Genomic DNA, 27857 nt, shown 5'->3' on the forward strand with positions numbered 1-27857 from the left:
ACAGAGTTTAATGGCTATGATAGAAAACTGAGAATGGATTAACAACATTGTAGTTACTCCACAATACTAACCTAAATGACAGAGTGAAAAGAAGGAAGCCTGTACCGAATAAAAATACCACTCTTCACATTTTCAAGCATGGTGGTAGTTTCATCATGTTATGGGTATGCTTGTCATCGACAAGGACTAGGGATTTGTTTTAGGATAAAAAGAAAAGGAATAGGCCTCCCGAGTGGCGCAGCGGTCTAAAGGCATCACTACAGACTCACGTTTGATCCCAGGCTGTGTCACAGCCGGCCGTGACCGGGAGACCCATGAGGCGGTGCACAATTGGCTCAGCATGTCTGGGTCAGGGGAGGGTTTGGCTGGCTGGGATTTCCTTGTCCCATCGCACTCTAGCGACTCCTTGTGGTGGGCTGGGCGTCTGCAAGCTGACTTCAGTCACCAGCTGGATGGTGTTTCCTCGGTTTCCTTGGTGCAATTGGCTTTCGGTTTAAACAAGCAATGTGTCAAGAAGCAGTGCTGCTTGGCAGGGTTATGTTTCAGAGGACGCATGGCTCTCCACCTTCGCATCTCCCAAGTCCGTAGGGGATTTGCAGCGATGAGACAAGACTAACTACCAATTGGATATCATTAAATTAGGGAGGAAAAGGAGGTAAGTGAAAAACAAAAAAAAGGAATGGAGCTAAGCACAGGCAACATCCTAGAGGAAAACCTGGCTCCGTTTGCTTTCCAACAGACACTGGAAGATGATTGCAAATCTCAGCAGGACAATAACCTAAAACAAACAAAAGGCCAAATATACAGTGGAGTTGCTTACCAAGACGGCATTGAATTTTCATGAGTGGTCTAGTTATAGTTTTGACTTAAATCGTCTTGAAAATCTATGGAAAGACTTGAAAATGGCTGTCTAGCAATGATCAACAACCAACTTGACAGAGCTTGAAGAATTTAAAAACGAATAATGTGAAAATAATGTACAATCCAGGTGTGCAAAGCTTTTAGAGTCTTACCCAGAAACACTGACAGCTGTAATAGCTGCCAAAAGTGACTCTAACATGTATTGACTCAGAAGTGTGAATACTCAAAGCCAATTTATACCTGATCTGAAAATGTGGTCGGAGGCTCCTTAGGGAGGGTGTGACTCAATTGTGAAGCCTCTGGAGGCATGCAGAGACCAATTCGAGCTCCATACAGCATCACCGTGCACCTCCCAAATCGTGAAACAATACGGAGGGCTCTGTATATCTCCGTGTAGCTCCACATTGACATAGATGGGGGCTGGACGGTAGATGGGGGCTGGAGGTCCTGTATAAACACAAGCTCACTTCCTTGACAACTTCCTTCACAACAGCTCTGCTCTGCTACATGAAGCGCAAGAAGTATGAATGCCCTGACTTTTGCAGAGGCCGTTTCGCAGTAAATGCTGTACGGCCGCTACAGACACGGATTGACCATGCAGAGCCTTGTTTGATATTTAGATATTTCTGTATTTCATTTCAAATACATTTGCATACATTTCTAAAAACATGGATTCACTTTGTCATTATGGGTTATTGTGGGTAGATGGGTGAGGGGAAAAAAAGGTGTTTCATCAATTTTCAATCCAGGCTGTAACACAACAAAATGTGAATTAAGTCAAGGGGTATGAATACTTTCTGAAGACACTGTATGATTTAAATCGCCAACACACATCAAAGACACAGTCGTCCTTCTGAACTGAGCTGTAGGACAGGAATTAAACTGTTCAGGGATATTAACATGAGGCCGTTGGTGATTTTAAAACAGTTACAGAGTTCAATGGCTGTGATGAGAGAACTGAGGATGGATCAACAACATTGTAGTGACACCATTCTGTATACTTCCGGCCGGTCCTTGGACACTGTGCCATCTAACCTCCAAACGAGCTTCAATGCCATACAACACTCCTTCCGTGGCCTCCAACTGCTCTTAAACGCTAGTAAAATCAAATGCATGCTTTTCAACCGTTCGCTGCCTGCACCCGCACGCCCGACTAGCATCACCACCCTGGATGGTTCCGACCTAGAATATGTGGACATCTATAAGTACCTAGGTGTCTGGCTAGACTGTAAACTCTCCTTCCAGACTCATATCAAACATCTCCAATCTGAAATCAAATCTAGAGTCGGCTTTCTATTCCGCAACAAAGCCTCCTTCGCTCTGCTTAACAGTACGATCTGTCCAAGTGATGAATCCAGCAGACTCCACTACTCTTCACCAAATTCTTGTTGGTCAAGGCACCCTTCTTGAGCAACATGACCAAGCCCTGAAAACTCTGCTGGAGAACATCAAGGAGTTTTCACACAGCCTGTCTGACCTACAGGTCCCAACCTCCACCCAGAGTTCACAACCAGTCTCAAGTCCCTCTTCTGCACCCCGGGAGCCTTTTGTTCCGACTCCTGAGCGCTATGATTTTAATCTTGGCGCTTGCAGAGCCTTTCTTTTCAATGTTCACTAGTATTTGAGCAACAGCCCTACTCTTATTCTAGTGAATGAGCCAAGATGTATTTTTTGATTGGCTGCCTTCTGGGAGCAGCGCTTTCCTGGGCAACTGCGGTGAGGGAGAGACAGTCACCTACAGTGCCTTGCGAAAGTATTCGGCCCCCTTGAACTTTGCGACCTTTTGCCACATTTCAGGCTTCAAACATAAAGATATAAAACTTTATAAAACCAACAAGTGGGACACAATCATGAAGTGGAACGACATTTATTGGATATTTCAAACTTTTTTAACAAATCAAAAACTGAAAAATTGTGCGTGCAAAATTATTCAGCCCCTTTACTTTCAGTGCAGCAAACTCTCTCCAGAAGTTCAGTGAGGATCTCTGAATGATCCAATGTTGACCTAAATGACTAATGATGATAAATACAATCCACCTGTGTGTAATCAAGTCTCCGTATAAATGCACCTGCACTGTGATAGTTTCAGAGGTCCGTTAAAAGCACAGAGAGCATCATGAAGAACAAGGAACACACCAGGCAGGTCCGAGATACTGTTGTGAAGAAGTTTAAAGCCGGATTTGGATACAAAAAGAGTTCCCAAGCGTTAAACATCCCAAGGAGCACTGTGCAAGCGATAATATTGAAATGGAAGGAGTATCAGACCACTGCAAATCTACCAAGACCTGGCCGTCCCTCTAAACTTTCAGCTCATACAAGGAGAAGACTGATCATAGATGCAGCCAAGAGGCCCATGATCACTCTGGATGAACTGCAGAGATCTACAGCTGAGGTGGGAGACTCTGTCCATAGGACAACAATCAGTCGTATATTGCACAAATCTGGCCTTTATGGAAGAGTGGCAAGAAGAAAGCCATTTCTTAAAGATATCCATAAAAAGTGTTTAAAGTTTGCCACAAGCCACCTGGGAGACACACCAAACATGTGGAAGAAGGTGCTCTGGTCAGATGAAACCAAAATTGAACTTTTTGGCAACAATGCAAAACGTTATGTTTGGCGTAAAAGCAACACAGCGCATCACCCTGAACACACTATCCCCACTGTCAAACATGGTGGTGGCAGCATCATGGTTTGGGCCTGCTTTTCTTCAGCAGGGACAGGGAATATGGTTAAAATTGATGGGAAGATGGATGGAGCCAAATACAGGACCATTCTGGAAGAAAACCTGATGGAGTCTGCAAAAGACCTGAGACTGGGACGGAGATTTGTCTTCCAACAAGACAATGATCCAAAACATAAAGCAAAATCTACAATGGAATGGTTCAAAAATAAACATATCCAGGTGTTAGAATGGCCAAGTCAAAGTCCAGACCTGAATCCAATCGAGAATCTGCGGAAAGAACTGAAAACTGCTGTTCACAAATGCTCTCCATCCAACCTCACTGAGCTCGAGCTGTTTTGCAAGGAGGAATGGGGAAAAAATTCAGTCTCTCAATGTGCAAAACTGATAGACATACCCCAAGCGACTTGTAATCGCAGCAAAAGGTGGCGCTACAAAGTATTAACTTAAGGGGGCTGAATAATTTTGCACGCCCAATTTTTCAGTTTTTGATTTGTTAAAAAAGTTTGAAATATCCAATAAATGTCGTTCCACTTCATGATTGTGCCCCACTTGTTGTTGATTCTTCACAAAAAAATAGTTTTATATCTTTATGTTTGAAGCCTGAAATGTGGCAAAAGGTCGCAAAGTTCAAGGGGGCCGAATACTTTCGCAAGGCACTGTAGCTCTGGACTTTGTCAATGGCCTTCCCCCATCGAATGGTAACTGATGTTGACCGATTCTCCAAAGCTGCTCACTTCATTCCCCTCTCCAAGCTTCCATCCTCCCGGGAAACTGCAGACCTGCTGGTATTCCATGTTTTGCGGCTGCATGGCATCCCTATTGACATCGTTTCTGACAGAGGACCCCAGTTTACATCCCAAGGAGGGAGAGCCTTTTACACAGTTCTGGGTATTAATGTTAGCCTTTTGTCTGGAGATCACCCCCAGACCAACAGCCAGAACGAGCAGGCCAACCAGGAGTTGGAAACTGCCCTACGCTGTGTGACTTTGGCTAACCCTTCCTCCTGGAGTGCTCAGCTACTCTAGGTGGAATATGCCCACAACACCCTCATCAGGTATGTCACCCTTTGAGTGTGCTCTGGGTTACCAACCTCCCTTGTTCCCTGCCCAAGAGGTCGATGTAGCGGTGCCCTCAGTCCAAGACCACATGTGCCGTTGTCATTGCACCTGGAGGAGGGCCCAGGCTACTCTTCTTTGTGCCTCCACCAGAAACCAATCCCAAGCTAACTGTTGTTGTGCTTCAGCCCCAGTCTACACTCCAGGCCAAAGGGTATGGCTTTCATCTAAGGACTTGCCCTTGAAAGTCGTTTCCAAAAAACTAGCTCCCCGTTTCATTGGCCCCATTGAGATTGTTCGTGTCATAAACCCCTCTGCGACGCATCTGAAACTCCCAGCTCTCTCAAAATTTACCCCACCTTCCATGTGTCCTTAATTAAACCAGTCTGCTCCAGTCCCCTGTCCCCTCCTGGAGCTGCTCCTCCACCCCCTTGGCTCATCGACAACCATCCTGCCTACAATGTCCGCCGGCTTTTGGATGTGCGCCGTTGGGATTCCGGTTGCCAGTATCTGGTGTACTGGGAGGGATATGGGCCTGAGGAGCGCTGCTGAGTACCCTGTCGTCACATTCTGGATCCCTTGTACAGGATTTTCATACCTCACACCCAGACAAGCCGGGGGTGGGTACTGTCACATCTGCTCCTGCTACACCCTCTGGTGTTCATCCTGTGTTTTCTTAACCTGCAGTTACTCCCCCAGTACACACTTCTCTTCTACCTCTACAAATACTCAGTCCTGCCACTTCCATTCCGCCAGATCGTAATCTCTGCCCAGTCCGTTATTATTCTAGCCATTTATGATTACTCAAGATCCTGTTACTCTGCTGTGCCTGTTTCCCTGCCTGACGCAGTTTATCCTCTCATCGCAGTTACCGCTCTGTCTGTCTCCTGTTCCACATCTCACCACCCAACTACCTTGCTCTGGATTTTACTCACCACCACTACCTTGGATTCCCCTCAGGATCTGTTTACCCTGTTCTACTCAGCCAACTTCACCCAGTAGTCTCCACATCTGTTTTTTTCTGCAACACATCCGAGCTTCCCCGGATCTGCACTCCATATCTCTCTGTGTAACAATAAATGTATTGGTTCATTCATCCCTATTTCCTCATCTGAGTCTGCTCTTGGGTTCCCCGGTGTCGCTCCGCTTAACACACACACACACTGTGGTAAGTACTTGGGCGGGGGGGAAATGCAACCACCAATTTTCCCTCATTCTCTTCTCTCATTATGGTTTGATTTTACATAGCATTGCTGTCCTCAAGGAAAAAAGTCCAACCTAAATGTTATAAAAACCAACACAAACAATTTCAACCAACCACAGATAAGATACTACACAAATATATTGAAAACACTGTACATGGACACACTATGTAACACCACCAGAAAAGAGAGCGACATATTGATTGATCTGTGCCAAGGTATCCCTCCCTATCCGTCTGACACAGAGCGGAAAAGTTTGCATACCTGAAGTTTAGTTCTGGTTCCACGCCTTATCCGAACAGCTTGAAGTCCATGTCACATTCCTTTTCTATTAAACAGGCTTCTCCATGTACTTTGTCTAGTAAACGACTGTAAAAACACCATCTCCAATTTTTAACCTAAAGGCTATATTGAAGAATATACATTTAAAAAGCATCAGACATGCCCAAAAACACTGTTTTCCCAAACAGAAGTTCTTCTGTAGTCTGGGAGTGTTTCTGGGCTGAATGTGTAACAATTTCCTCTGGATCTTAAGAAACCTTTCTGCTCAAAAGCAAAGAATGCAGCGTTGTGCAACACGGCAGGGAGGGACTTGGAATCTGGCATGATTCCACCAAGAAGGGGAGACACCCACCTATCTGTGTGTTATTTGTTATATTGCTATTATAAAACTATAGGCACATAGAAACGTAGAGGGAGGGAGAGAGAACAATAGACAGAAAGCAGGGTAAATCTCATTCCATTCCTTCTTGCTGTAGAAAATTACCTCCAACTGTTAACCACAGCATGACTCAAGTCAGAATATTTTGTGATTGACTTCACACAGAGAATATATTGAGTGTGAGTCTAATCACCTTGTAATGTATCACCATCTAGTGGCATCTTAGCAAAGGTATATAATAAACTGGGTGGTTCAAGCCCCGAATGCTGATTGGCTGACAGCCATGGTATATCAGAGCGTATACCATGGGTATGACAAAACATGTATTTTTACTGCTGTAATTATGTTGGTAACCAGTTTATAATAGCAATAAGGCACCTCTGGGGTTTGTGATATATGGCCAATATGCTGTGTCCAGGCACTCCGCGTTGTGCTAAAGAACAGCCCTTAGCCGTGGTATATTGGTCATATACCACACCCCCTCGGGCCTTATTGCTTAACCATAACATGGTTGAAGGGGTCTCATTTCATTCCACCAAAAATAATCATACAAAAATAATTATTGTCATATGTAGGCCTATATGCTAAAATATAATTTTGTGATACTTCTTACTACCTTGGAATCCCTGTGTGACTGTTGCTGTTGTGGTTCACGGGTCACTGATGAACAGGAGTGAATGCTCTTATAGCCTACCAGAACCTTCTGTCATTGTTACCTCAGCTCCTTATTCTTTATCAGAAATGGATCACGTTCATATAAAAATAAAATATTTTATTTTTGATATTCATTCAAAAATATGTTTAACAATAATACATTGTATACATTCTGTTTAAAGTAAGTCAACTTTTGTACACACTGTGTAACAAAACAACAGAAAAATAGCCATTGAGATCACTTGAGGTGTTTATGTGGAGCTAAAAGTAGAGCTAAAGGTGCTGTTCTGTCGAGCCAGGAAGTAGTCAGCCTTTCCTCTGGGTTTTAGGAGGAGGTAAAGGAAGACGGAGACCACAGTCAGGAAACAAACAGACCCCGCTACACCCACCATCAGCCATGTGGACCTGGGGTCTGAGAAGGGGAGAGAGCGAGTGAAACACACACATTTCATGGCTTGCTTTGAGTTTCAATCACATAATCAATGGTACATTTAAGAAATAAGGCCTGAGGTGTGGTATATGGCCAATATACCATGGCTAAGGGCTGTTCTTATACACGACGCAACGCGGAGTGCATGGATACAGCCATTAGCCGTGCGTGGCGTATTGTCCATATACCACAAACTCCTGAGGTGCCTTATTGCTATTATAAACTGGTTACCAATGTAATTAGAGCAGTAAACAAGTCATTTTGTGTCAAACCTGTGGTATATTGTCTGATATACCACATGCTTTCAGCCAATCAACATCCAGGACCCAAATTGCCTGGTTTAAAATTATCAATATGTACAGGTCTAGTGCATGTATCATATGTTAGTTGAGATGGGCCTACCTTCGACTCTGAACTGTGCAATGACCTCCTGTCTTCCTCCCTGGTTTTGAGTGACACACTTCAGCTCTGCCCTTGTATCCTCATCACACAGCTCAATGATGTACAGATTCACCTCAACATAACAACCCCCAGCCACTGTGGATACCCTGGGAACAAAGCAATAATCTTCATTGAGCTTACTTGCACATTATATGTGTACACAATTAAAGAGACACATGCAATATGTATTACCTCCTCTGACTCATCAGAGCCCGTCCACCAAGGTTGGACGAATCCAATGAATGGCCGTCCACCAACCATGTGACCATTGTGGCGTCCGCTGATTGGCTCCCTGTGACAACCTGGCAGGATATCTCCAAAACAGAGCCTAGATGTGGTTAGATAGAGGTGGTACAGTTAGAATACTGATGCAAGCCAAAATCAAAACATAGGTTTTCAAGTTAAACAGAGTATGCATATGTGATTCACCCACCCAATGGACTTTCAAAGATTGTTCCATTGGCAGGGGACACAATCTTGGGGGACACAACTGCTGGGGCTAAAAAAGGAAAGAAACAGGCATTAGACAAAGCCAGGACCAAGACTACTACACTAGCCTAAGCATAAGTACACAATCAACAACATAAAGTGATACACGCTAAGTAAGCAATTTATGCTTTTGAAGAGGTGAATCGGTCAAAAATAGAAAGTACTGTTATTGACATTTCTTTTCTGAGCCGCATAACGATAGATCCACTCACATTCCACAGTGCTGAGACCAGGGTTAGGGGTTGGGGTTGTGTCTGGGTCAAAGATGGGACTGGTGGTCTGAATGTAGGGAACTGGGTCAGGCACTGGAGAGAGAGGTCCACAGAACACACCACCATTACAACACATAGTAGACCAATACAGCCGCACATAAGTCATGAGCATAGTAACTGTCAAAATGGTGGATTAAAAATATTGCGCAAATGATGGGACAACTATGGAGAGGTATTCACAGGATTCAGTCAGTGGGTTCTCAGATAAAGCCATAAAACTGTTGTCGTGCTATGGTATTCCACCTTTTACATTGAGGTTAATGGTCCTGCTGACTGTGTACTGGAGGTTGTTGACGTGGACTCTAAGCTGACAGGTGTAGAGGCCCTGGTCTGCTGGCCTCACGTCTGAGATGAGGATCACGTCTTGTCTCTGTCTTTGGTAGCGCCCACTGCCAACAGGAAGCACTGTCGGGCTGGAGTCCTATGTGAATGGAAACAGTTGAGTGAGGAAAACTCCAGACAAGCTTTAGGTAGGTGGTTCATAGCTAGACGCACAAACGACAAAACAAACCATAAAGGAAGTCTGCAATAAAGGTAGCCTATTGTTTGCACACACCTTATACCACTCTATTTCCTCAGTCCTGTTGAAGTCATTTAAATGAGGACATCTGATTGACAATTTTTTTCCCACGGGTGTAGAGATGGGATAAGACAACTTCTCAATATCAGTTTGCTTGGTCTCATAAACTTGTAGAGTGATGCTTCCAATTACACATAATGTGTCATTTCTGAAAATGACAGAAGAAAAAGCCATACATATTAAGCACTGATACCACAGGATATAACCTGTGCTTAGGATATGTTAGATATTCCATGACATTGTCCATGTCAAAATATATTAAAGTGTTCAACTGACAGACATCAATATACGACAGGTAGACATATTTACATACTGTACATACTACAGTAAAAGTAAGTAACTAAAGGGAAAGCCTTATGCAAATGGCTGTGATTTATCTACCTGTAGATGCAGGAGTACTCTCCGGAGTCAGAAGTTTGAGCTGGGAGGAGCCACAGCTGACGCTCACGCTGCAGGACCCGCCCCTCTTTCCCCTCGTCAGGGTCAATGCCCTCCGTCCTATTTCCCTTGGCGATGACATAGGTGTAACCCGCCTTAGCCTGGGAGAATCGTTTGTAGAGGACCCTGTCGAACACAACGCAGCTTAGGACCACCGCTTCACCCTGCACACGGAACACCTCCGGCTCTGGAGACACCCTGAAACAGCCATCTGGGGAAACACATCAGTTACCATCAATAAATGTATACATACAGTGCCTTCGGAAAGTATTCAGACCCCTTGACTTTTTTCGGTTTCTTGGCAATTTCTCGCATGGAATAGCCTTCATTTCTCAGAACAAGATTAGACTGACAAGATTCAGAAGAAAATCCTTTGTTTCTGGCCATTTTGAGCCTGTAATCGAACCCACAAATACTGATGCTACACATACTCAACTAGTCTAAAGAAGGCCAGTTGTATTGCTTCTTTGATCAAGACAACAGTTTTCAGCTGTGCTAACATAATTGCAAGGGTTTTCTAATGATCAATTAGCCTTTTAAAATGAAAAACTTGGATTAGCTAACACAACGTGCCATTGGAACACAGGAGTGATGGTTGCTGATAATGGGCCTCTGTATGCCTATATAGATATTCCTTCTTTTTTTTTTTAAATCAGCCATTTCCAGCTACAATAGTCACTTACAACATTAACAATGTCTACACTGTATTTCTGATCAATTCAATGTTATTTTAATGGACAAAAAATGTGCTTTCCTTTCAAAGAAAGGACATTTCTAAATGACCCCAAACTTTTGAACGGTAGTATTTAAAAAAAAAAAAAAACAGAAATACCTTATTTACATAAGTATTCAGACCCTTTTCTATGAGACTCGAAACTGAGCTCATGTGCATTTTGTTTCCATTGATCATCCTTGAGAAGTTTCTACAACTTCATTGGAGTTCATCTGTGGTAAATTCAATTGAATGGACATTATTTGGAAAGGCACACACTATATAAGGTCCCACAGATGACAGTGCATATCAGAGCAAAAACCAAGCTATGAGGTCGAAGGAATTGTCCGTAGAGCTCCGAGACAGGATTGTGTCGAGGCACAGGGTACCAAAACATGTCTGCAGCATTGAAGGTCACCAAGAACACAGTGGCCTCCATCATTCTTAAATTGAAGAAGTTTGGAACCACCAACACTCTTCCTAGTCATGACAGCCCACTTGCAGTTGGCCAAAAGGCACCTAAAGACTTTCAGACCATGAGAAACAAGATTCTCTGGTCTGATGAAACCAAGATTTTGGCCTGAATGCCAAGCGTCATATCTGGAGGAAACCTGGCATCATCCCTACGGCGCAGCATGGTGGTGGCAGCATCACGCATTGGGGATTTTTTTCAGCAGCAGGGACAGGAAACTAGTCAGGATCGAGACAAAGATCAACAGAGCAAAGTACAGACAGATCCTTGAAAACCTGAACGCTCAGAACCTCAGATTAGGGGCGAAGGTTCACCTTCCAACAGGACAAGCACACAGCCAAGACAACGCAGGAGAGGCTTCGGGACAAGTCTCTGAATGTCCTTGAGTGGTCCAGCCAGAGCCCGGACTTGAACCCGATCGAACATCTCTGGAGAGACTTGAAAATAGCTGTGCAGCAACCCTCCCCATCCAACCTCACAGAGCTTGAGGTGAACTGCAGAGAATGGGACAAACTCTCCAAATACAGGTGTGCCAAGCTTGTAGCGTCATACCCAAGAAGACTGCCAAAAGTGCTTCCACAAAGTACTGAGTAAAGGGTCTGAATACTTATGTAAATGTAACATTTCCGTTTAAAAAAATTAGCAAACATTTCTAAAAACCTGTTTTTGATTTGTCATTATGGGGTAATGTGTGTAGATTGATTAAAAAAAATGTCTCATACATTTTAGAATAAGGCTGTAACCTAACATAATGTGGAAAAGGTCAAGGGGTCTGAATACTTTTCCGGAGGCACTGTACATTCTTAGGAGTAAGTCATAGACCAGTTACATTCATATATAGATGCAAATGTGTGTGAGAGAGAGAGAGAGAGAGAGAGAGAGAGAGAGAGAGAGAGAGAGAGAGAGAGAGAGAGCGCGAGAGAGATACACACACACACTTACCTATCATAGGTAGCGGAGGTAGTCGTAGTCCACAGGCAGAGCGAGCGATGAACAATGCCGAGAGCAGATAGAGGATAACCATGGCATACTGGAGGAATAAGAACATATGTGTAGACCTTGCATCCAGGGTGCTGTTATAATCACATGCTAAATTTGTAATGTTGGAGTGTGTCTGTGAGATCAGGAGAGACACTTTTCACTTGTCTTAAAAATGTAATGTGACATAAAATCCTTTTTGACACACCCACACAGACAGAAGTCGCTGACAAAGGGGTAGCTCTGACGAAAAACAGAACTCCGAGGGTGAAACCCGATATCTATCTATAGTTGTTAAAAATAAGTGTGTTGTCAAAGTTTCAGTTCAGTAAATGATATAATAGCAAATGTTCAGCAGGAATGTGATTTGATATAAGTCTGAAGTCAGCTGATCTAGTAGAAGAGTACCTGCTCTCTGCTTCTCATGGAGAGACTAATAATATCAGTAATATACATTTATTCTAGAGCTGCACCCAGGTAGACATGGTCTAATATAAATACGCAGTGTACAAAACATTACAAACACCTTCATATTCAGTTTGCCTTTAGAACAGTCTCAATTCGTCGGGGCATGGACTCTACAAGGTGTCGAAAGCATTCTGCAGGGATGCTGGCCCATGTTGACTCCAATGCTTCCCACAGTGTGTGTCAATATTTCTTTCATCTTGCCCATTCACCCTCTGAATGCCACACATTAACAATACGTCTCCAGGCTTAAAAATCATTATTTAACCTGTCTCCTCCCCTTCATCTACACTGATGGAAGTAGATTTAACAAGTGACATCAATAAAGGATCATAGCTTTAACCTGGATTCACCTGGTCAGTCTATTTAATGTTTTGTACATTCAGTGTATATTGTAATGTAAAAATATTGAATATAGTGAGACAAGTCTTAACGGCAAATATCTAACTACACTAATAAAAACAACAGCAGAACAAACTAAACGTTGAAATCAATATAGTATTGATGTATAGCATTGACAAAAGACAATTAAATATCTACCTACTATTCCCTATTCTAAAATTCCTCAGGTGTTCTTTATTCTAAAGTTCCTAAAGTTGTCTTTATTCTAAAGTTCCTAAAGTTGTCTTTATTCTAAAGTTCCTAAAGTTGTCTTTATTCTAACGTTCCTAAAGTTGTCTTTATTCTAAAGTTCCTAAAGTTCTTTATTCTAAAGTTCCTAAAGTTCTTTATTCTAAAGTTCCTAAAGTTTTCTTTATTCTAAAGTTCCTAAAGTGTTCCTTATTCTAAAGTTCCTAAGGTGTTCCTTATTCTAAAGCGCTAACCCCAGCTTGCTCTATGTACTTCACACAGTTTACAATACTGAATTTAATCAGTACTCACGTTTGCCCAGGTGACCATGATGGTGACAGTGATGAGGTAGTGACAGTGGCTCTGTTCCAGTAAATCCACACCACCAAGAGTTAAGAAGACACAGTGGACCTCTGAGTGTGACATGTTCCTTCTTATACATATGTGACTGTCAGTCAAGACAAGCCGCTTCCGAGAAACTCTAATTCTTCTGATTTCCCTCCCAGCGTAGAAATTTCTGACGTTTCCCAATAAAATGGACAGCTCACCTCATGATGAAGACATCTCACCACTTCCAAAACAGAAAAACCCACACACACACTAACACACATGAGTACAAACATACACAAAGACAATAAGGTATGTTTGGCTTGTACTGTACAAATGTACTCGTATATATTTTCCCAACTTAACCCAATATTGGTTGACCTCAGTTTGATGAACTGCTTTGTAGTAGTAGACAGACATCGGGTATAACTGTTTACATCTGTTATTTTCCTCTTCCCTTAGACATCTGCTGTTTAAACATGTTTGCTTTATGAGAACACAGGCATGTTATACTGTCACACTGAGGAAATAAACAGCAGATTATGCAATCCAGTTCACTCACAAACTGCAAAGATTCAATGATATTCAAGACAGAAGGGATGAAAAGCAGTTGTTGTGTCTGTCTGTGTGGATTGCTGTAATTGTAACTGAACTCCCATAGCTGTGGGGTGTGTCCCCGTGTGCATGAGTATGTGTGCAGCCATGTACACATCCACCATGTGACTAAACTGTTTGTTTTCTTGATGTTGGTGTCATATGCCCATCAAATTCCCCAGTATACTTACCAGGTGAGTGACAGCACGTATAGTTAGGCGTCTGACTCACTGCATGTCTCAATTCTGTAGTAATAAGCATTCCATTATCCAAGATTAGACTCATATTAGTCACCACGTTGGAAGATGGTATCCGTCGCCACTGTGCTGATACTAAATGCCAACTAACTCAGTGTATAGTAGCCACACACACTCATCTGCTCTAACAAATATTTGTTAACAATGGGGAGTGATGCATCATCTCTAGGGACGGCAGTAGGGTTCAGTGACTTGTATCGACCGTTGACTAAGCGTCATTGCATGTTTTGGGAACTCTCCAACTAGATTGGTTTTGATACGACTCGGCAACATTAACACTGAATCCTATTGAAGAGCAGGGGCTGATATCCCAGAAGCCGTGATGTCATAGATCAAGTCTATTTATTCCTATTCATGGAGGTCACGGGGTGCAGTTGGAGAAAATAGAGAGGGAATAATATATGAAAGAAAGAGGATGACGATGTGTCTCCAGACGTAATGGTTTTTCTGAAACAGACAAAGCTACCTTACATAAGTCAAAGTTAAGTAACATTTTCTGTTCAGAAACATGACATTATCGTGACTTCTCCTTTCCATCTGAGCTTTCACACCCACACACCAATCCATATTCATGTCTACCACCTACACACTCGCCTCAAACAAACCTTAAGAGATACACCGTTACACAATACTAATAACATAGATACTGTATATTAGAGAACAGCTACAGACCTTCATGACACTGGCTCTACCATCCCTAGTACCAAATCTATAAGTGCAGGTCTGGTATATTCCACCCAATTCCTTGCAGAAGTTATGGACAGATTAGTAAAGACATAGAATTTCTTTACGTGAACAAGGCCATCATAATATAAATAGACAAACAGTGACCTGCCCCGGGCAATTGTAAGTGCTGTTATTGTGATGTGGAAACATCTAGGAGCAACAACGGATCAGCCGCAATGGTAGGCCACACAAGCGCACAGAACGGGACCTCTGAGTGCTGAGGTTGCAACACTCACTACCGAGTTCCAAACTGCCTCTGGAAGCAACGTCAGCACAATAACTGTTCGTCGGGAGCTTCATGAAATGGGTTTCCATGGCAGAGCAGGCGCACACAAGCCTAAGATCACCATGCGCAATGCCAATTGTTGGCTGGAGTGGTGTAAAGCTTGCAGCCATTGAACTCTGGAGCAGTGGAAATGTGTTCTCTGGAGTGATGAATCACGCTTCAAATCAAATCACATTTTATTGGTCACATACACATGTTTAGTAGATGTTATTGCGGGTGTAGTGAAATGCACCATCTGGCAGTCCGACGGACAAATCTGAGTTTGGCGGATGCCAGGAGAACGCTACCTGCCCCAATGCATAGTGCTAACTGTAAAGTTTGGTGGACAAGGAATAATGTTCTGGGGCTGTTTTTCATGGTTCGAGCTAGGCCCCTTAGTTCTAGTGAAGGGACCTTTTAACGCTACAGCATACAAAGACATTCTAGACGATTATGTGCTTCCAACTTTGCGGCAACAGTTTGGGGAAAGCCCTTTCCTGTTTCAGCATGACAATACCAACATGCACAAAGCTTGGTCCATACAAAAACGGTTTGTTGAGATCGGTGTGGAAGAATTTGACTGGCCTGCACAGAGCCCTGACCTCAACCCCATCAAACACCTTTGGGATGAATTGGAACGCAGACTGCGAGCCAGGCCCAATCACCCTACATCAGTGCCTGACCTCACTAATGCTCTTGTGGCTGTAAGAAAGTCCCCACAGCAATGTTCCAACATCTAGTGTAAAGCCTTCCCAGAAGAGTGGAGCCTGTTATAGCTGCATAGGGGTGACCAACAGGGGGAAATGATGTAGATAAATATACTACAGAAAGTCTTTAAATTACTTTAGTTTATTCAAAGAAAAAAAACCTTCAGGAAAATACAGGACTTCCTGTCATACATAGCGAGGACATGAATTAGAGTAGCATGGCAGAAACACTGGAGAAAAACACCCAAGCCTGACTGACATCCAAGCCTGCAGGAAACGGACTGTACATCACTACAATGTCCCCACAACGCTGGATTAATGTTATGGGAACATCTGGAAAATTAAACATTGCAAGTGTATTCTTTATTGTGTTGTGAGTTGGTTATTTGAGCGAGAAAAACAATGGCATCATTTAGGATTATTGACTAAAATAACGTTCAATACAAAACAAGCAACAAAAAAACATAAATATGATGCACATTTTAGTGTAACAAAACATTGCCTCTGTAAACATTTCCATTTTCTCGACCTTAACGTGAGCATTATAATATTCAACCACTGCAGAGTACATAAACTTACAGAAACCATTATTAAGCTTCTTAACCAAGTTCAAACTTAAGAATACAAAATGCTTCAAGTGAGATCAACAAAGTGGTTTTGTAATTTAAAGAAAAACATTTAATGTTGCCATCTTAGCACTTTAAAAAAAACGTTAAATCAGCAAGCGACTGCTTTTCAGATTGCAAAAATGTTAAATCTTTTTCCATTAATAAGAATATCAATAACCATAATCTTAATAAAGTAACTTATGCCTCATGAAGGCCTTGATGCAACCAGAAAGACATAGTGGGTCAGCATTGAGAGGCTATTAAACACACACATACAGCATTGGGGTTCGCTCTTCAAACGGGTTTCTTTTTCCATATACAAGAAGTTGGCTCGTGAAACAATTCTGTGACATGTCATTTGCAATGCCTTTCCCACAGCTCTACACACATAATGACATGACTGTTAGTACGAGAAAGACCCAACACAGAGATCATTGACCCACTGTCAGACACATAGTCAGTGTACAGAGTCTGTCCACTTGGGTGAAAAAGCTTTGATCCATCACCACCATTAAAACACAGTTGTGTTCTGTGGGAAAACAAGAGAATAGCCTGTTGTTGTTCTTGTTTGTCACCATGGTCAACGAAGGTTAGATACACCACTGTTGTTGGAGAGCCGTAGCAGGGGATATTGCAGTTAATTGAATAGTCTTCTTTACATATCTGTACAGACTATAGCCTTTAACAGTGAAAAAAAGGATTCTGCCCAAAGTGGGTTTCCGTCATGAACACCGTCAGACGTGAGCTGTACAATCACAATGGTCAGGTCACCTGTGTTCTGGCTCCTGGTGACCAGACTGCTCTCCTCTGATTTGAAACAAGTTGTTTTGTATTGTATTGCCTTCCATTGATTGACAAGCTGACATTGCACGAGATGGACAAACGTACCGTGCTCAAGACGACTTAGCTAAGCGTGGTCATGTTGTTTACAGTTACACTAAGGACTAAGCCCTGTTGGTGAATAAGGTTGATTAGGCTACTGTGAGCATACTGGCTCCACAGAAAACTACTATAACCTAGCATCGTCTCAACTCAGAGCTGCTCCCTCTCCAGCTCTGATGCACTTTAAAACATTGAGTTTGTGAAAGGAAAATCAACATCTTTAATAGTGGAGCCTTCATTTAGTATTCACTTGTGTTACTTTGAAATTGAACATCGAAATCAATCACTTGTGACAAGGAACACAAATAAAAGTCTCATGCCTTCGACTACCACACAGTATACTTCTTTCTACATTCTTGACACTTAGTGCACTTCATTCATGAAAAGATACAAATGAAAAACAAAAAGCTGAAATATCAAAAGAACAATAAAACACCGTTTTGTTCTATCCACTGACTAGGAGTCCATTGAGTTGTGCTGACCATGTGTAATCTTTCTGCTACAAAAACGTACATCAACACCCCTCCTCTCTCATCTATTGGCCCCTTTACAACCAACCACACACACACACACACACACACACACCTTACCCTTCTCCTCCACTCTCTTTTATTATATCTGTCTATTCACATCCGGACCATGTCCTCCCATCATCCTGGACCCTCTGATGGTCCAAGCCGGATCACCGAGGGATCCACTACCATGACCACTGAAACTATGGATGAGATTAAATGACATTTTATTATACATAGACATGGTTTCCTTTTCTAACCCACCCACTCTCTCTAACTCCTTAAAACACTTCAATGTGTTGTGGGTTGGAATAAAATCAAGCAAACTGGAGACTGTGCAAATGTGATTTTAGAAAATAAGGTAAAATAAATATTAACTCCACATAGTTTCACTTTTTTTAGGGAATTTATAATAAAAAATACTAGTCTGAAGTCCATCCGGATAAAATCATTTTCTTTGACCGCGCCCATTAAAATACTGTAGCTGTCTTAACTCTATCAACACACAGTCCAGCTGAGTCCTCTCAGATACTACCAGATTTACGGTAAAACGCCTTGGCCCCTTCCACCTTCTGTCATCATGGCATCGAACAAATTGGCTCCCTTGCTCGGCTTCTCTACTCCCGCCTCCTCCATGACTGACGGCTTCAACCCCCTCCGCCCCCTTGCAGTCAGCAATCATTGTACCAAACAGAAATACATTTACATACACTACTGTAGCATTAACACTGTATGCTCCACCCCTGCTCCTCCCTCGCTAAGGAAAAGGGTGGGGTGGAAGGGGGTTCCTGAAATACGAGCAGAAGATGCAGAGAGTAGTTAGTAAACTTCAAGCCCACAGCACAGTCAGTAACTAGGAACGACACACACAGAGGTCACAGGTGTTCAGGGCAACGACCTCGCACAGACGTGTCCACAATCAGTTGAGCACCACAGCGGGGCAAAACGTTCCCCCCTTTATTTTTGTTGTTTTATAATCAATTAACTTAATTTTGAACAATTCTCATATCTGGTATTCACGGCTGGGGAGACGGCATCTGGATGTTGTATGTATCCTCAATATAACATGATGCTCCGGGTCGAAGGTCGTAGCTAAGACGGAGATGGTTGGCTTTTGTCCGTTGGCATCACTGAACGTTGGGTAAAACGCGGTTGGTTGGTTTCCAGTGTAGAGGGGGCATGGTCTTTCTCTACCAGCTGAGCAGAGAGGTACGCCCCAGGGTCATAAAGTACACCTGGCTGGCTCCTCCGGACCGCACCGAGGCAAAGAACACCTGCGGATGGAAACACACACAAACACGTCAATAAATAACTAAACTTAATCAGTGACACATCATCAGTGATACATCATAAAGGTAGGGGTGAACTTTTTACACAGAGATGCATACGACCATCATGTTTTTCTGATTGAGTCATTTACAATCACTGATCCATTGTAACAAAGGAAATCAAGACGTGTGTCGTAATGTTAATACTTTGTACACAATGTGTAATGGTGGATGGTTGTAAAGTCCACAGAGGTGTGCTCAGGTGTTCCGCAAGGTTCTATTTTGGGCCCACTGTTGTTCATTTTGTATATCAACAACATTGGGGATCTTATTGAAACAGCGGATGTTAGTTTTTATGCAGATGACACTGTTCTTTATTCAAGTGGTAGTAGTTTATCTTTGGCTTTTGAAAATGCTCAAAGAGCATTTAACATCATACAACAGAATCCAGAATACCATTTGAATGGTATTTTCAAATGCCAGGCATGTTACTAATCATGTCATTGCTACATTGGCTGGAGATACTATAGAGCAAGTTAAAGTGTACAAATATTTGGGTGTGTGGGTTGATGATAAGTGTATCATGCAGCCCTCAAGTTCATTACAAATCAAAAATGGCTAACACATCATTGTGATCTCTACAGCGCTGTTGGCTGGTCATCATTGACCTTGCGTAGGCTTAAACACTGGTATACACTGATTTATAAGGCCATATTGGGTAAAATACCATTTTTATCTCTGTTCTTTTTTTAGTCAGGTCGATAAAAAAAAATCAATTACAGTCCCATTCTCATTTGCTTCTAACAGTACCAAAAATTAGAACAGGTCATGGTAGAAATAGTTTTAGTTACTTGGCTCCGTGGTCCTGGAATTCTCCTGAACATTTAAAAATGTGATGATCTAGTTCCGTTGGTGGAGTTTAAACACTTGATCGATGTATATATCATAGAAGAGTGTAATTATTTTTAGGCCAGCTGTTTTTAGTCAAGACTTTCGTGTTTTTAACGTAAAAAAAAAAATTCTACTGTATATGTGTTTATAGTTTTGTTTAATGTTGTGTTAGTGTATGTAAGTTGTTTAGTTGAAATGTTGTTCCCCCTGCTGCTATTGGACCAGGTCTCTCTTGGAAAAGAGATGTTATCTCAATGAGAAAAACCTGCATAAATAAAAGGTAAAAAATTAATCATAGGAAAACAATAGTGACAACCATGCAGAGAATTCCTGTATAAGCAGTCAGTAATACAACCCCAAACAATGTATGGTAAAGCCCTAGCTATATCAAACATCAAGAAGTCTAACAACTTCCCAAAAGTATATACACTATGATACAAAGGTATGTGGACACTCCTTCAAATGAGTGGATTCAGCTTTAAAAAAAAAAAAATGTTACCCCCCTTTCTCCCCAATTTCATGGTATCCAATTGTTAGTAGTTACTATCTTGTCTCATCGCTACAACTCCCGTACGGGCTCGAGAGAGACGAAGGTCGAAAGCCATGCGTCCTCCGAAACACAACCCAACCAAGACGCACTGCTTCTTCACACAGCGCGCATCCAACCCGGAAGCCAGCTGTACCAATATGCCGGAGGAAACACCTTTACCTGGCTACCTGGTTAGCGTGCACTGTGCCCGGCCCGCCACAGGAGTCGGAATTGGCAGAAACACTGGAGAAAAACACACAAGCCTGACTGACATCCAAGCCTGCAGGAAACGGACTGTACATCACTACAATGTCCCCACAACGCTGGATTAATGTTATGGGAACATCTGGAAAATTAAACATTGCAAGTGTATTAAAATAAAGTGAAATCAATTCATTAGGTCCTAATCTATGGATTTCCCATGACTGGGCATACAGATACGCATCTGTTGGTCACAGATATCTTAAAAAAAGTGGGCCTCAATCTCGTTGCAGTATTTTTGTGCATTTAAATTGCTAATAGATAAAACGCTAGTGTGTTCATTGTCCCCAGTTTATGCCTTCCCATACCATAACCCCACCGCCACCATGGGGCACACTGTTCACAAACCGCTCGCCCACAAGACGCCATATACATGGTCTGCGGTTGGGAGGCCAGTTGGGCGTACTGCCAAATTCTCTAAAGCTACGTTGGAGGTGGCTTATGTTGGGGAATGAACATTCAATTCTCTGTCAACAGCTCTGGCGGACATTCCTGCAGTCGGAATGCCAATTGCACATTCCCTCAAAAATTTAGAAATCTGTTGCATTGTGTTGTGTGACAAAACTGCACATTTTAGAGTGGCCTTTTATTGTCCCCAGCACAAGATGCACCTGTGTAATGATCATGCTGTTTAATCAGCTTCTTGATATGCCACACCTGTCAGGTGGATGGATTATCTTGGCAAAGGAGAAATGCTCATAACAGGAATGTAAACAAATTTGTGCACAAAATTTGAGAGAAATACGCTTTTCGTGCGTGTGGAATATTTCTGAGATATTTTATTTCAGCTCATGAAACATGGGACCAACACTTTACATGTTGAGTTTATATTTTTGTTCAGTGTAGTATTTGGTGATTCTCAGAAACACTATATTGGGCTCCCGAGTGGCGCAGCGGTCTAAGGCTACACCCTGGTTCAAATACAGGCTGTATGACAACCGGCTGAGTTTGTCCCATAAGGCAGTCCCATAGGGCAGTGCACAATTGGCCCAGTGTTGCCTGGGTTTGGCCGGTGTAGGCCGTCATTGTAAATAAAGAACTGTGCGACTTGCCTTGTTAAATAAAGGTACAAAAATATTAATTTCTACCAGATAAAGAAACTGAAAATTATATTGGGATTTTATAACTAACCAATGAGTGCTTTGGAGTTTTTTTCAACCTCACATAATGTCTGTACAGCTTTCCCATCAGTGAGAGACTATAGGAAATGGGGAAACTACGGCTAGACTAGCTCTCTCCATCAGTTTAGCTGCTTCTGCTTTGTGGTTGGTCCCACTCATCTAACATACTAGGTAGTTCAGCTCTTAATTGGTGTGTATAACAGAAATCCAACAGAGGCTAAAAGGTTCCCGAACTTTGATGGCCACTTTAGCCTAATTGCTGTCTGTCTAAAAATACCCTATGTTTCAATGGAATGATTGATCGATTGATACTCAGTGAATGTGGTCCCGAGTCTGCTTGGGACACAAGATGAGTCAGCGCTTTGTGACACACTAACACGAGACAGAGCTCTGAGAGGGACAGAGTTATTAGCGTAAACAGCCCTCAACCTAGGTAATTACCTCCAAATGCCTGTGTGTGTGTCTGTGTGTGTGTCTGTGTGTGTGTCTGTGTGTGTGTATGTGCCAGGGTTTCCGTTAGGAAAATGTGGCGCCGGACATTTGACAGGCAGCATTTTAATTTACCGGACATTTGAGAAATTTACCGGACCCATATGCATTGGTGTGTAACCTGATTAGGGCGTCCACCCACAGGGCTTAGAATGACAGAAATCACATTTAGAATATGGTAATTCATGTTAACAGAACATGCAAGTCGAGGATGCAACGATGTGCAGTCCTTACTGAATTCTGATGTGCACTTTGAAGATGTTAGAATAACTGTCCATATTTACTTTTCCTCAGCCAACAAGATGAGTAACGAACAGCAAAATCACTAGCCTATGTCAATCTACAATACTAGAAACGTTTAGGCTACCGATTCTATTGGTCAGCTTGTCGATAAAGAAATAGCCTATTCAAAACAGACTCTGGGACAGTTGTGGGACGGTAGATCCCAAATTCATACAACCAGTAGGTCTAAGTTACATTTTTATTTTATTTATCTGATTTCCTATTTTTTTGGTATCGGACAAAAGCCGGTTATTACCGTCTTAAGGAAACACTGGTATATGTATGTGTCTAGGGGTCTAACCTTGTCATTCCTCTCACACAGGAACTTGAGTCTCTGGGCTCTCTTGTGCATGAAGACCCCGTCCAGGTGTCCGGTCTCCACAGACCTGATCTCTATGGCCTTCTCCCCCCAGCCCATAATCTGGTTAGAACGTATGTAGGCTACATAGAAAGACAAAGAAGGGGACAGGGGGGTGAGTGGCTGGTATGACAACAGAGTTAACATGTTCAAACACTTAATTTAAGGACCTATTGTGTGAGTGTGTATGTGTATTTATACGTGTGTGTATGTGTATTTGTACGTGTGTGTGTCTCCACCTACCCACAGAAGTGGGCATCTCGCCCCACTGCAGCACCACGTCCTTGGTGATGCGTCCATAGGTGTTGACATAGACACCCTCGTCCTCGTAACACACTAGCAGCTCAATGCCATCTGTGTTGGGCAGAATGATGATGGCATGGGACTGGATACTGGTCTGGATCTACAGAGGGAGACAGAGGGAGAAGGGAGAGAGAGAAAGAGGGGGAACCATGTTAATTCAATAATGTTAATTCAATAGTGAAGTTATCCATGGAAAAATAGAGGAAGAAGAGAAGGGGATGAGGGAGGAGAGGATACACAGACACTAGTGCTTCTTTTACATGGGTGGGCAGGTAGATGTCGTAGACTGCCCCCGAGTCCACGTCAACGGCATGAAATCCGTTACTGGAGCCATAGATGACCTTTAATCTCTGACCTTCCTCCACCGTCAGGTCAACCAGCAGGGGCTTGTGCACCAGGTCACCAAATGACTGCAGGGGGCAAAGGTCATTCACATACAGTAGTGTGTGTCATTGTAAGATTGTCATAACAATTCACAATAGCTGCATAACTGATTGAATAGATGGAAGTGACTAGCTCCCATAGGCATCTTAGGTTTCCTTAATGTTCACCTTGAAAGCCATGAACTTGTGGTAGGGCTTCGGTGCCCATGCATAGACCTCCACCGAGTTCTTCAGGGCCAGAACCAAAAACTTGATCCTCTCGTATTTCACTGGGAAATAAAACAGTTGGGATACATGAGGAAGATGAGGAGCCAACTGACAGGGTTAATTCAGAGCATCCTCAAGACTTTTAAATGACAGTATCAAAATCAAATCAAATTTAATTTGCCACATGTGCTAAATGCAACCTTACTGTGAAATGTGTGCAAGCAATGCGATTTTAATAACATTTAATTTGATTAATTGTTCAGAAGACTTGTTTTTAAGTTTTCAGTCCCAGTACTATTATTTGCAGGAAATGTAATTCTACCAAAATACTTTTAGCTGACATAATATTACAGTCTTATTATCCTACTCAGAGAAGTGACAGAATTGGGACATGGAGTTCGCTGGGTAGACCGAGGGTATTTCTTATTAGGAAGCAGTTGTGTACTTTCCCACAAAAAAAGTATATACAATTCTAAGACTTAAACTGGGCAAAACATAGATGACCGACAGCTCTGACAGAGAGGCAGGGTTTCCAACAGCAAATTCAGGACTTTGCCCTGTGACATCACTAATCTGGGGAGATGGAACATGAGACAGAACATTCTGGTCTCGTCTCTTCCAGGAAGTTCATGTACCTATCATTACAAAACTCTGGACTTTCTCTTCCATGTTGCAGTCATGACATGACGTGCTGTGCCAGTGTATTATGTACCCTACTCTGGCTGTCTTTAAGATAGTGATTCTAACATAGTGGATGAAGACCAACTGAGAGAAAACATTGTTTGGTTCATTTGGAGGGTCAACAGTCTTTGGTGGTTCCTAAACATGTTGTGCAGACATGACCATAACATCAATTTCTATGAAAAAAACTCCCCACATCATAACATCCCATCCTTTTAACCCTACTGGCCAGATGCATGTTGAAGAACGTACCAACTTTGTAATGCACAGCGCCCTCCAGGTCTCCCACAGTGACCCAGCCCTGTTTCTTCTCCACCTCAGGGTCGTTGTGCAGGATCTTGTTCCTCAGCCAGGACAGATAGTAAACACGCAGCTTGTTCTTCTTGCCTGCAGGAGACAGGGTCAGACAAGGGGAATAGTCAAGGGTCTGGGTACCTACAATGAACCTACGATACAGTATCTAAATGTAATGGCACAGGGGTGAAGTTTCCCTTAGGTACAGATCTAGGATCAGCTTCCGCTCTCCAAATCTACCATTAGTGTGGGCCATGCCAAACTGACCCAAGATCAGTGTGTAGGGGGACCTTCATCCTACTTCCATATAATGGGTGGAGAGAGGTTGTTTTATTGTACAAACTTATTGCAATGAATGGAGGTGCACAATATATACAAAAACTGTGTGGACACCCCTTCAAATTAGTGGATTCGGCTATTTCAGCCACACCCGTTGCTGACAGGTGTAGAAAACCCGAGTACACAGCCATGCAATCTCCATAGACAAATATTGGCAGTAGAATGGCCTTACTGAAGAGCTCAGTGACTTTCAATGTGGCACCGTCATAGGATGCCACCTTTCCAACAAGTCAACTAGTCAAATTGACAGGCATCGGCTGGAGTGGTGTAAAGCTTGCCGCTATTGGACTCTTGAGCAGTGGAAACGTGTTCTCTGGAGTGATGAATCACGCTTCACCATCTGGCAGTCCAACAGACGAATCTGAGTTTAGCGGATGCCAGGAAAATGCTACCTACCTGCCCGAATGCATAGCACCAACTGTCAAGTTTAGTGGAGGAATAATGGTCTGGGGCTGTTTTCCATGGTTCGGGCTAAGCCCCTTAGTTTCAGTGAAGGGAAATCTTAACACTACAGCATACAGTGACATTCTAGATGGTTCTGTGCTTCCAACTTTGTGGCAACAGTTCGTGTAAGGCCCTTTGCTGTTTCAGTATGACAATGCCCCTGTGCACAAAGCTTGGTCCATACAGAATTTTTTTGTTGAGATCGGTGTGGAAGAACTTGACTGGCCTGCACAGAGCCATGACCTCAACCCCATCGAACACCTTTAGGATGAATTGGAATGCCGACTGCGAGCCTGACCTAATCGCCCAACATCGGTTCCCAACCTAACTAATGCTCGAGGCTGAATGGATGCAAGTCCCTGCAGCAATGTTTGAATTAGAGAATTGAATTATTTCTTTCAATTGTGATTGACATTATGAATACTAGGACAGAGGAACTGACAGGGTCTGTATTTTTGCACAACCTGTACTGTATATATTTGACAACACGTATAATAATACCTTGTTCCGGCGCCGACAGAGATGGCCGCCTCGCTTCGCGTTCCTAGGAAACTATGCATTTTTTTTTTTTTTTACGTGTTATTTCTTACATTAGTACCCCAGGTCATCTTAGGTTTCATTACATACAGTCGAGAAGAACTACTGAATATAAGATCAGCGTCAACTCACCATCAGTACGACCAAGAATATGATTTTCGCGACGCGGATCCTGTGTTCTGCCTTTCAACCAGGACAACGGAATGGATCCCATGCGGCGACCCAAAAAAACGACTCCGTAAAAGAGGGAAACGAGGCGGTCTTCTGGTCAGACTCCGGAGACGGGCACATCGTGCACCACTCCCTAGCATTCTTCTCGCCAATGTCCAGTCTCTTGACAACAAGGTTGATGAAATCCGAGCAAGGGTAGCATTCCAGAGGGACATCAGAGACTGTAACGTTCTTTGCTTCACGGAAACATGGCTCACTGGAGAGACGCTATCGGAGGCGGTGCAGCCAGCGGGTTTCTCCACGCATCGCGCCGACAGAAACAAACATCTTTTTTTAATTTTTTTTATTTATTTCACCTTTATTTAACCAGGTAGGCTAGTTGAGAACAAGTTCTCATTTGCAACTGCGACCTGGCCAAGATAAAGCATAGCAGTGTGAACAGACAACACAGAGTTACACTTTCTGGTAAGAAGAGGGGTGGGGGCGTATGCCTTATGGCTAACGAGACGTGGTGTGATCAAAGAAACATACAGGAACTCAAATCCTTCTGTTCACCTGATTTAGAATTCCTCACAATCAAATGTCGACCGCATTATCTACCAAGAGAATTCTCTTCGATTATAATCACAGCCGTATATATTCCCCCCCAAGCAGACACATCGATGGCTCTGAACTAACTTTATTTGACTCTTTGCAAACTGGAATTCATACATCCTGAGGCTGCATTCATTGTAGCTGGGGATTTTAACAAGGCTAATCTGAAAACAAGACTCCCTAAATTGTATCAGCATATCGATTGCGCAACCAGGGCTGGAAAAACCTTGGATCATTGTTACTCTAACGCATATAAGGCCCTGCCCCGCCCTCCTTTCGGAAAAGCTGACCACGACTCCATTTTGTTGATCCCTGCCTACAGACAGAAACTAAAACAAGAGGCTCCCACGCTGAGGTCTGTCCAACGCTGGTCCGACCAAGCTGATTCCACACTCCAAGACTGCTTCCATCACGTGGACTGGGATATGTTTCGTATTGCGTCAGATAACAACATTGACGAATACGCTGATTCGGTGTGCGAGTTCATTAGAACGTGCGTTGAAGATGTCGTTCCCATAGCAACGTTTAAAACATTCCCTAACCAGAAACCGTGGATTGATGGCAGCATTCGCGTGAAACTGAAAGCGCAAACCACTGCTTTTAATCAGGGCAAGGTGACTGGTAACATGACCGAATACAAACAGTGCAGCTATTCCCTCCGCAAGGCTATCAAACAAGCTAAGCGTCAGTATAGAGACAAAGTAGAATCTCAATTCAACGGCTCAGACACAAGAGGTATGTGGCAGGGTCTACAGTCAATCACGGACTACAAGAAGAAATCCAGCCCAGTCACGGACCAGGATGTCTTGCTCCCAGGCAGACTAAATAACTTTTTTGCCCGCTTTGAGGACAATACAGTGCCAC

General features: G+C 42.9%; 3 protein-coding genes across 10 annotated transcripts in view; all 3 read right to left on the minus strand.

The window, feature by feature from the left end:
• Positions 1 to 6344, minus strand: part of zmp:0000000936 (interleukin-1 receptor type 1) — a 32832-nt gene extending 26488 nt beyond the window's left edge. The window contains exon 1 of the mRNA XM_029637635.2: positions 6066 to 6344. The gene's annotated coding sequence lies outside the window, so the exon portion shown is untranslated. The remainder of the gene's footprint in view (positions 1 to 6065) is intronic.
• Positions 6345 to 7219: 875 nt separating this feature from the next.
• Positions 7220 to 13551, minus strand: LOC115111528 (interleukin-1 receptor type 2). The gene is made up of 10 exons (XM_029637672.2): positions 13276 to 13551; positions 11893 to 11980; positions 9710 to 9977; positions 9305 to 9476; positions 8992 to 9169; positions 8689 to 8781; positions 8421 to 8486; positions 8180 to 8315; positions 7949 to 8094; positions 7220 to 7528 (listed from the first exon to the last, which is right to left on the minus strand). Exons 1-10 carry the CDS (start codon positions 13387 to 13389, stop codon positions 7368 to 7370), a joined length of 1422 nt encoding a protein of 473 aa, XP_029493532.2. The 5' UTR covers positions 13390 to 13551; the 3' UTR covers positions 7220 to 7367.
• Positions 13552 to 15965: 2414 nt separating this feature from the next.
• The window catches only part of map4k4 (mitogen-activated protein kinase kinase kinase kinase 4), a 119849-nt gene continuing 107957 nt past the window's right edge, over positions 15966 to 27857 (minus strand). For all 8 annotated transcript variants that reach the window (XM_065013881.1, XM_065013882.1, XM_065013877.1 and 5 more), the window contains 6 exons: positions 24867 to 25001; positions 23895 to 23995; positions 23604 to 23753; positions 23284 to 23443; positions 22984 to 23123; positions 15966 to 19115 (listed from right to left, as the gene is read on the minus strand). In XM_065013881.1, coding sequence (XP_064869953.1) covers positions 19032 to 19115; positions 22984 to 23123; positions 23284 to 23443; positions 23604 to 23753; positions 23895 to 23995; positions 24867 to 25001 — 770 coding nt within the window. In that variant the 3' untranslated portion in view covers positions 15966 to 19031. The remainder of the gene's footprint in view (positions 19116 to 22983; positions 23124 to 23283; positions 23444 to 23603; positions 23754 to 23894; positions 23996 to 24866; positions 25002 to 27857) is intronic.

Source organism: Oncorhynchus nerka, linkage group LG3 (genome assembly GCF_034236695.1).
Source record: "Oncorhynchus nerka isolate Pitt River linkage group LG3, Oner_Uvic_2.0, whole genome shotgun sequence".
In the NCBI taxonomy this organism is placed as follows: domain Eukaryota; kingdom Metazoa; phylum Chordata; class Actinopteri; order Salmoniformes; family Salmonidae; genus Oncorhynchus; species Oncorhynchus nerka.